Here is a 10,620-nt window from a genome sequence, read left to right as displayed (position 1 = left end):
GACGGTTCCAAGATGGTCAGCAGGGAGATCTGGAACAGCATGCTGGCCGTCCGCATCACAAACACACGCCGCATCAGGGAGCCGGTGCTGAGGGGGGAGGGGGGGGGGGGTACACAACAACAAACAGAAACGCAAACGTAAACAAACCGCACACAATTTCAGACGGCCAGCTTGACATGGCCTGACTGACCAAGCTGATATTGAATCGGCCCTCAGCCACTCGGTCAAGCCAGAACAATTAAGAGGGGGCATTTCGTATCGAGCTCTCTTACATAAACTCCTATAGGTGTGTGTGGGGGCAGCATTCCATTTTGGTGGGGGGGGGGGGTGGGGGGGGGGCATGGCCTGTCAATCCACACACAGCCACCCTCCCTAGAGCTCAGTGACTCTGTGGGTTGTCAGGCTCAAGGGCTAATCAATAACATAAGGAGCTAGGCAGCATGGGAGATCATTAAGACCATCACCCCCCCCTCCACACACACACACACACACACACACCTGTGTGTATGTAGTGTACATGTGTGTCTCAGGGACAAACAAAAAGCTTATCCCTCCCTTGAGGCTGCTGTCAATCACCATTTGGAGTGATGTCACAGACACCCCATACCTTACCTCTTGTTTCTATGGAGACAGCACGTATATAGCATATACTGTATCCCCTGTTGGTCTGGAGACAGCGCGTAATGCTACAGACTGTCGCTCATGTTTCTATGGAGACATATTGTATACTTGTTTGGAGACATCACATATATAGCATATACTGCACCCCGTTTCCACCGAGAGACCACATTTCCGATACACACCTCCTGTCTCCATGGAAACACCGCTGTACACACACCTCTAGATCGCTGGGTCCGATGCATGCACAGTACACCTCGGGCCAACACCTCTCCTTTCTCCTCCTCCTCCCTCCCTCGCTCTCTCCCCTCCTTTTTCACCTTTCCAACCGAAAGCCAATCCGCCCGTCATTCACATGCTAAAGACATTCCTTCTCTTGTTCCCTCCTTCCTCGTCTTCTCAATGTCCCTCTTTCAGGGTTGGGGGGTGGGGGGGTGGGGGAGGGAGGTGCTGACGGATTAACACCTCACACGGCCCTGGTCCAGCTCTGAGTCCCTGTCTGGGGTTCCGTAGAGGGAGGGGGGAGAGGGGCGGGGGGGGGTCAGGCAGGGGTCCGGTCCAAACGAGCTTTTAGAACACCGTCGGACACTGGCAGGAGGAACACCCCCACACAGGTGTATGATTGTGTGTGTGTGTGTGGTATGTGTGTGTGTGTGTATCAGATGAACCCACCTCGGTGTGTGTGAAGATTGCAAACCTGCCATGAGACCGGAAGAGTACCAGAGAGCACAAGATATGGAAAAACACTTTGGGGAAACAAACTCCTTTTAATAATATCATGTTACAGTCGGAACAAGAGGCGGCCTTTGGAAAGACAGACAAACAGACAGACAGACAGACAGACCGACAGACAGAAACATTCAGACCGACAGACAGAAACATTCAGACCGAGATCATACCATGAACAGACTAACACTCCGTGCATGCATAGGTCCAGGTCAAAGGCATCTGGGACGGCTCCTGTTTTGAGGTGGATCTGCTCATGTTGGACACTGGACGGTGAAGCCAATGTGAGGCGAAAAAGAACAACAACCTTCCCCTCGATGGCCTGCATTGCATCCCGCCAGCCACGGGGTGTGTGTGACCTGTGTGTGACCTGTGTGTGTACGCGTGTGGGCGTGCGTGCGGGTCTAATTGAAGTCAACGCAGCCCTGTATGACAGGGGGACGACCCCCCATTGGGTGAACTGTGCGGTGTGAGAGCAGCGGGGGGTAGAGAATCAACACAAACACACACACACACACACACACACGCGTACACAGAACAACACAGGTGCAAACGTTACCACATACACACACACACGCTCACAGGCACACAAGCATACACGGAACCACACAGGCACAAACGTCAACACACACACACACTCAGTACCTGCACTGTGCGAGCAGCAGGCCCCCTAGAGAGGAGCCCAGGATGGAGAATCCCATGGCAACCACGCCGTTCCAGAAGCCCAGCTCGCGGGCGGTCATGTGGTGGTCCAATAGGAACAGAGGAAACATGGTGACCGCTCCTTGCTCACCTGGCAGGGAGGGGGAGGAGGAGGGGTCAAAGGTCAGGAGGGGGAGAGGTCGAGGGTCAGGAGAATGGGTGGGTACTGGGTAGGTAGGTTGAGGTCACCACAGGTTCATATCACAACCTGTCAGGTGGAAAGGAAACCCAGGAAAACCCCAGATCTGACTAGCTACGAGCGAGCAAGCTTGCTAGCTGCAAACCAGACAGGCGACAACCTGAAGGATACACCTGGGCCTTGTTGTTCTACTAAGAGAGATGTCTACAGCTTGTCACAGGTGTTCGCAGGGTGGAGGGGAGATGAAGGCTGCGTTCAGGAACCCCGGAGACACAACGCCGCCGTCTGCCACCACCAATCCCGGTCTCTGCCGCGAGCGCGGAGATGTTCCACCTGCTCTGCACGCAGACGGGCGGACAGACGGACAACTTTGTCGACGTGTGCGTCTGCCTCCCCGTCACGAGACGCGGTGCACCGCCTGCTGCTCCGGAGAGTGTCAATAATTGATGTGCGTGACAAGGTGATAACGATCCCGGGTAACTTTATCAAACGAGCGTCACGTCGTGTTCCGACAGACGCAAACAGAAAAAGAAACTTCCACCTCCCGTGAAACGAACCTAACAGCACTTTCGCTGTTTCGGGGAAGAAGAAAAAAAATTATAAAAGTTTTTTTTTTCTTTTTCAGACAATATTATTTCACCGCGTGGTGTTGAACGAGGGATAATGTTCCCGATGAACGGAGGTGTAAAATATTCAGAGCGTGCGCCATTATTAATGGAGAGTGACTTCAGAACGACAGCGAGACCTGTGCCGTGAGTGACAGCTGGGAGACTGCGCCGCTGCCGCACAGCCATGTCGCCGCGCACACAAGAAAGCAGGCGAAGGAGAGAATATATCGTTCCTGATTCCCTCCCTCCCTCGGCACGGAGAAAAACAAAAATAGAGAATGAAAGGATAAGAAGGCGAGAAAAAAAAAGGACTTGCGTAAAGCACAGAATGGATTAAAACAAGAGCGTTCTGTCGCTTTCTCTCAGAGACGCGAGCTGAAAGGCTCACGGTGAGAGGGGTGTCGTGTCGGAGGGCAAGTCAGTTCCCTGACAACGTGACACACCAGCTAAACGTGAAGACGGAGAGAGAGAGGAAAAGAGAGAGAGGGAGCCAGAGAGTTATAGGGAAAGAGAGAGAGAAAGATGGGGGGAAAGAAAAGAAAAAGCACTAGTTTGGCATCTTTATAAGCTATGGCGTGTGCACTGGGCCTCCTCTGTCTCTACCTGCAGTCCACACTGTTAGACACAGTCTCCTCTTTCCACACAGCCTGGTTAGGTAGAACCATGAACCAGGGCCTATAGAGCCCTTAGAACCAGGACCCTCAGAACCAGCCCCGGAGGCCCTAGAACCAGGCCCCGTGTCTGGGAAGGACACGTCCCCACACGTCCCCACACGTCCTCTCCTTCTAAATAAGAACCCCTTGATGATTCTTGTTGTCTTTTTTTCTCCTTCTCTCGACTTCAGACACCGTGCTGCTCAAAGCAGCGTGCCGGGGGAACGGACGCGAGGAGGCCCTGTCCCGGACGTGTGGGGATGGTGGAGGGAGGCGGCAGCCCCTGCCGGCTGCCTCCCAGTCGAGAGGGCCGATGCTGGGGGAGAGCAGCCGCCGCGCTGCACCCTGCAGCCTCTCAAGCCCGCCTCCCGCTCATTATTTCTTTAAAGGAGGCAGGCGAGGAACACAACAAGCCCGGGCTGATTATTCACTTCTATAAATACTCTCAAAGCAACGATTGTCCATTTCAGCGGGGATTTCATTAGACGCGCACAAAGATGGAACTAGCAGTGGGGGCGGGGTTGGATGGGAGAGGAGGGTGAGGGAGAGAGGAAGGAGGGAGAGGAGGGTTAGGTAGAGAGGGGAGAGAAGGGTGAGAGAGAGAGAGAGAGAGAGAGAGAGAGAGAGAGAGAGAGAGAGAGAGAGGAAGGAGGGAGAGGAGGGTTAGGTAGAGGGGAGAGAAGGGTGAGAGAGAGAGAGAGAGAGAGAGAGAGAGAGAGAGAGAGAGAGGAAGGAGGGAGAGGAGGGTAGAGAGGGGAGAGGAGGGTGAGAGAGAGGAAGGGTGAGGGCGAGAGGGAAGGGAGGGTGAGGGAGAGAGGGGGGGGGGAAGGTGATCGAGAGAGGCAGGGGAGGGAGAGAAGGGTGAGGGAGAGAAGGAAGGGTGAGAGATGGAGACAGACAGAGAGAGAGAGAGGGTGAAAAGAGGGAAAGCGGAAGAGAAGGAGGAGAGGGAGAGCGACTAACTGCAGAACGATGGGCCGATGTTTAGAAGAGAGGGCTGAGAAAGAGAAACAGACAGCACGTTGGAGGAGAAGAGAGGAGAGGGGGGAGAGGAGAGGGGGAGAGCAGGACACACTGTGAGGAGGGTAGTGAAGGGGAACAAGGACTGGCAGCCTGACAGAAAACAAGTGTGTGTGTGTCTGTGTGTGTGTAAAGGTTATTACAGTTGGCTGTTTGTAATTTTGTGATCATGCAGTATCTATTTTTGTTTCAATTCCACAATCGTTTGCGGTTTTTTTTCTTTGTTGTAGTTCCAGTACTTATTTAGGGCTAATCTGAAGTGTGGTAAACAGATATTAGGCGATACAGTACTGTGAAAAAGTACAAGATATGTAGCTAGCTAAACACATTTGTGTGGACACCTTTGGAAAAGTCATGCTACAGTACTGTATAATCATTGTAGCTGGCTGTTTGGGATCAACAGGTAATGGAACTCGGTTTAAAATTGTAGCAACTATTATCCTCACCTTCGTGAGTCAGGACTAAACCAAAACCTAAAACTACAAACAACCAATCTTTAGTGTTATTTAAGTCTAGGGTAGTTAGTTCTAGACCCACGCCAAATGTAACTTTTGTTGAGTTTTAGTTTCCATGTCCATGTGTGTTTGTGTGTGTGTGTCAGAGAGAAAGAGGGAGGGAGCGAGAGAGCTGGAAGGAGGAAGAGAGGAGGGAGACAAAGTGAGGAAAAAGAAATAGAGAGGCAGTCAGGGGGTGGGGGGAAGGATCAGGGTGAGGGGTCAACGAGGGCGCAGGGGTTATAGTCCATAGAGCTTAGACACAAGAGAGGTCAGCGGCAGATGGGTCCATGAGGACAAGCTGGAGACAGCCATGAAACAACACACACAAGCATGCACACACACACACACGCACAGGCATGCACACACACACACACACACAGGCATGCACACACACACACAGGCATGCACACACGCACAGGCATGCACACACACACACACACACACACATAGGCATGCACACACACACAGGCATGCACACATCCACACACACAGGCATGCACACACACACACACACACAGGCATGCACACACACACACACACACACACACACACAGGCATGCACACACACACACACACACAGGCATGCACACACACACACACACACAGACACAGGCATGCACACACACACACACACACACAGGCATGCACACACACACACACACACACACAGGCATGCACACACACACAGGCACGCACACACACACACGCACACACACAGGCATGCACACACACACAGGCATGCACACACACACACACACACACAGGCATGCACACACACACAGGCATGCACACACACACACACACACACACACAGGCATGCACACACATCCACACACAGCCATTCAGTCAGCACCTATAACCACCCTAAACCCTCAAGGAAGACTAGGAAACCTTGTGAGGGAGCCGTTCGCTGAGGTGTCCCCTCCTCCAGAGACGTTCGGCGACACAGAGGGGGGCAGACCACACCCTGTAGGCTGAACTCAATCATACAGTAAGAGAGAGAGTTGAACATGTATTAAATACGCAAGCATGGGAACGACGACGACACAGCCAGACACGGCGATTCCGAGGTCTGTCTTCGAAGGGCACACTGTGGTGTGTGTCCCAGGTAGGTGTGTGCGTGAGGAGGTGTCACTGGGTTCATCACCCCCCCCCCCCCCCCCCCTGTATACGGTTTGAGAGGATCGCTGTTTGACATCCCTTTCTTTCTCTCCCTCCCTCTTCCTCTGTCTCCCTCTCTTCCCCTCCCTCCCTCCATCACTCTCTCTCCCTCCATCACTCTCTCTCCCTCCCCCTCTAATTCTCTCTTTCTAGCCCTTCATCCCTCTTTCTTTTCTTTCTCTATCCCTACCTCTATTTCTGTTTCTCTATCCCTCCATCCATCCCCCCCCCCCTCTCTCTCTGTCTCTCTCTCTCGGTCTCTCTCTCTCAGGGCACCATGTGGCGATTGTTCATTAATTCATCCTCCCTTCAGCAAACCTCCCTGTAGCCTTACCCCCCCCCTCCTCCTTCACCCTCCCTCCCCCCGGAGCGGGTGAAGGGGTTCTGGAACCAGAGGTCTGGGGCCAGGGTCATTTTCTCTCTCCTCCAATTCCCTCCCAACCTCTCTCTCTCTACCTGGTCAGTTCCCAGAGAAAAACTCCATCAGGAAGATTGAGATTCCCCCTCAAACAACACAGCTTCAGTAAGCTAGTCGTAGCTATACTAGATAGATACTACTAGTTACTATACTGTAGTATATCTATAGTTAGTTACTATACTGTAGTATGTCTACTAGACACATAGTGTGTGTATACTAGCTCCTGTTCTACACACATACTGAATATACACTATCTACTAGGCCTAGTAATAATCCAGTATCATACTACATCTAGCCTGTGAGCTACTATACAGTATGTATAATATATCTACTAGCCACTATACTGTACTATGTCTACTAGCTACAAATACCTTATTTATAACATCTACTAGCTCAATACTATATCTAAACTAGATACTTCAAGCCTGAACTCTCAACTCCGAAGGCATAACCGATCTCCCCTTAACTACTCTTCTTCATCCCCATCCCCATCCCCATCCCCATCCCTCCCTCCCTCCCTCCCTCCCTCCCTCCCCCCTCCCCCCTCCCCCCTCCCCCCTCCCCCCTCCCTCCCTCCCTCCCCACCATGGGAGTCCCAGACGCCCAGACCTCAGGTCCCATGGTCATGACCTCACACAGCACAAAGGTCAGCCCCTCGCCTCCCTCTGATTGGCAGTTTGCTTGTTCTTTAACAGTGTGTGGGAGGGGAAGTGAGATGTGTGTGTGCGTGAGTGGTTGTTTAGACCAGGAATAGGCAACCAAAACCCCATTTAACATGCTCAGAACTGGATGGCGCTCACAGTATACTTTGGAACTCCAGGGATGTATTGATAGAGGATTTTATAAATAAACAAACGACTTGTGGGAAACAGCAGATGTTTGAGGAGAGGATGATGGTGGTGTTATTGATGGTGATGATGATTATGGGATGGGGAACCCCCTAGACAGACTGGGGGGGGGGGCGGGGGGGGTCTTGATGTTCTGTCTAGTGGGGCCTGCTGGAACTCATCCGATTACTGGGCCACCCCTAACTCTCTCTCTCTAACACACACACACACGCACACACAAAACGTGCTCGAGAAAAGACAATAGCACTCACGTTCACAAACAAACACATGTATGCAAATGTGCAACTGCACATGCGTTCCCACCACCCGCACACACAAGTACGCAAACACACACCAGTGTGATGCAGCATCTCTTGTTTCAGTTTTCATGGAGTGAAAAAAAAAAACAGACACAAAGAAACTCTAATCCTTACATAATCCCCGTCTGTTGCCAAACACCAAACTCTGTCCTTACCAACTCTCTCTCCCCAACACACACACACACACACACAGTATACAGGCACACACACAAACAGTACACATGCACACACACACGCACAGCATACAGGCACACACACAAACAGTACACAGGCACACACACACGCACAGCATACAGGCACAAACACAAACAGTACACAGGCACACACACACAGCATACAGGCACAAACACAAACAGTACACAGGCACACACACACGCACAACATACAGGCACAAACACAAACAGTACACAGGCACACACGCACAGCATACAGGCACACACACAAACAGTACACAGGCACACACGCACAGCATACAGGCACACACACAAACAGTACACAGGCACACACACACAAACAGTACACACTGTCTTTTGTCATAATCAAATGAGTGCATGTATTGGCTGCTCAGCTTGATTTGGACAAACTAACGAGTTGGTGGACTCTCTGGGCATGGTAAATACATAAAAAGAAACTGTAATGTGTCCTGACAATGAAACCTTTAGTCAGTAGCACCAGACCCTACTTTGAAACAGGCCCGTTCTGGCTTGCTAACGACCAACCCTCCTTACATCCTTCAACAAACGTTTTCGCTGCCAGACAGAATGGATATGGCGGCGGGCCCATCTAGTGATTGAATATGGAACTACATGGGGAGTCAGGTGGCTGAGCGGTGGGGAATCGAGCTAGTAATCTGTAGGTCGCCAGTTCGATTCCCGGCTGAGCGCAAGGCACTTCACCCTACTTGCCTCGGGGGGAATGTCCCTGTGCTTACTGTAAGTCGCTCTGGATAAGAGCGTCTGCTAAATAACTAAATGTAAACGTACACGTCTCCCAACAGCAACCTCACAAGAACAGTCCAACCACAACTTCCTGGAACGACTTCGACACCTTGTAGGCAACGGAAGAATGCAACGAAGGCTGAACAAAAAAAAGAGCGTTGACATGTCATGTGTTATATGTTTTTCGAAGGCAAAACTCACCCAGTTTGTATGTGAGGACATACAGCACCGTCCAGGGGGTCCCCGGCACGGCCATCAGCTTCCTCCACACCCTCCACGGATGCACGGCGTCCCCGCCGCCCTTCCTGCCCTCCGCCTGGCTCTTCACGCAGTCCTCGTCCAGCACGGGGGCGCCCCACACAAACAGGGCCACGCCGCAGTACACGCACGCCAGCAGCGTGAACATCCAGCCCCAGCCGGCCACGTCGATGACGGCCAGGAGCCCGCCGCCAGCGAACACCGAGCCCGCCTTGTAGCCCACCACCTGCGCCGTGTTTCCCAGCCCGAGCTCGCCGCGGCCCTTCAGCAGGCCCACGGCCGCGCCGTCCACCGCGATGTCCTGGACCGACGCCAGGGCGTTCATGGCCAGGAGCGTGCCCACCACGCCCCAGATGTGCGCCTCGGGAGCCAGGGCGGCGCTGGAGAGGCAGGTGAGGGCCAGGCCGGAGACCGTCCCCACCAGCCAGCGCCGCTTGGTGCCCACGCGGTCCACGAGCGGCGCCCACAGCACCTTGAGCACCCAGGGGAAGTAGAGGACCTTGGTCAGGCCGATGCGGGTGAGGGAGTGGCCGGCCCCGCGCAGGTAAACGGGGAGGAGGGAGGACTGGAGGCCGTAGGGGATCCCCTGGACAAAGTACAGGAGGCCCAGGAATACCAGCTTGTCGTTCATTGTCCACCTCTACAGCTTTCCTCCACAGACACTGTATCACTTGGGTTCAGGTTGTCATGACGCTGGCTGGCAAGGTGCCGATCTACAAGATCGGTCAGCCTGGTAGAAATGGTGAAAGAGACAATGTGTACTTTACTTCACCCCCAGGTCTGACATTTAAAAAAAATCAATAACATATGAAGCAGCAAAACTCGTAAAGTATTTTACGTTTTCTGCAAGTTTATTTAATTTGTTGACATATGAGGAAAAATGTCATGCTGACGTCAAATAAACTGGACTGCAACAAATAGCAAACTAGTTAGCACTTAGACACAGTTAAAATTTACCAAGTTCACCCAACTACTACTACAGTACTAGTAGTCTTAAGTCTAACTGTGACAGCAGCTGTCAAATATGTTGTACTAAGTCTTGGGGCGTGGAGAGCATTAGGCTCCGAGTTTGTACCATATCATATGAGCCAAGCGTATGAAGGTAGCTAGCCCTAAAGGCTAAAAAAAGTTAATTATTTGCTAGCTAGCCATATTTCCAGCCAATACCGACACAGAGAAACACATAACGCTGTCAAATTGCAATGACAGCTGCGACCAGCTACTGTAGCGTGTTGCTAGTTAGCTAGTAGCTAGTAAGCTAATACATGATAGCGCTGGAGTTATGTACTGTAGCATGTCCATGCAGCGAAGGATTATTATACAATTGGTGTGATAAAACTCCTATGCGTATATAAATGAAAAGCTGTTTGACAACGAGCTGTGTTAGCTATTGCTAACATCGATATTTCCTAGTAAGAACATACTGAATGAGGGGAACCGGTTGTCTGAAACTGCTCCGCTCGGTGACCACACTGCAGAACAACATTACAGTTGCCAGGTTTGAAATATCTATCCCTCTATGGAGATATGTAATGGTCATCAAACTATTGGACTAATGTGTGACTGAAGTATCTGAACATTCCTAGATTTATAACGAAAATATCTGTAGTTTACAGGAACTTTGGGTGTATTGGTGTATTTTCCCCCGCATAATCTAATAAAGGTTTTAAACCTGGCAACCGCACAAGATGAGAGCCACTGCACCTATCATTGGTTAAAAACAAACAAACAGGAG

At 51.7% G+C, this 10,620-nt stretch overlaps 1 protein-coding gene across 1 annotated transcript in view; it reads right to left on the bottom strand.

Annotated features, from left to right (window-relative positions):
• Positions 1-10,381, bottom strand: part of slc33a2 (solute carrier family 33 member 2) — a 15,548-nt gene extending 5,167 nt beyond the window's left edge. The window contains exons 1-4 of the mRNA XM_084695043.1: positions 10,310-10,381; positions 8,829-9,615; positions 1,990-2,137; positions 1-87 (exon numbers count right to left, since the gene is read on the bottom strand). The exon at positions 1-87 is cut by the window's left edge and continues 14 nt beyond it. Coding sequence (XP_084551169.1) covers positions 1-87; positions 1,990-2,137; positions 8,829-9,516 — 923 coding nt within the window. The 5' untranslated portion in view covers positions 9,517-9,615; positions 10,310-10,381. The remainder of the gene's footprint in view (positions 88-1,989; positions 2,138-8,828; positions 9,616-10,309) is intronic.
• Between the last annotated feature and the right edge of the window lie 239 nt (positions 10,382-10,620).

This window comes from Hypomesus nipponensis, chromosome 28 (genome assembly GCF_054491055.1).
Source record: "Hypomesus nipponensis isolate SF chromosome 28, ASM5449105v1, whole genome shotgun sequence".
NCBI lineage: Eukaryota > Metazoa > Chordata > Actinopteri > Osmeriformes > Osmeridae > Hypomesus > Hypomesus nipponensis.
This window is presented reverse-complemented; position numbering and strand designations above follow the sequence as displayed.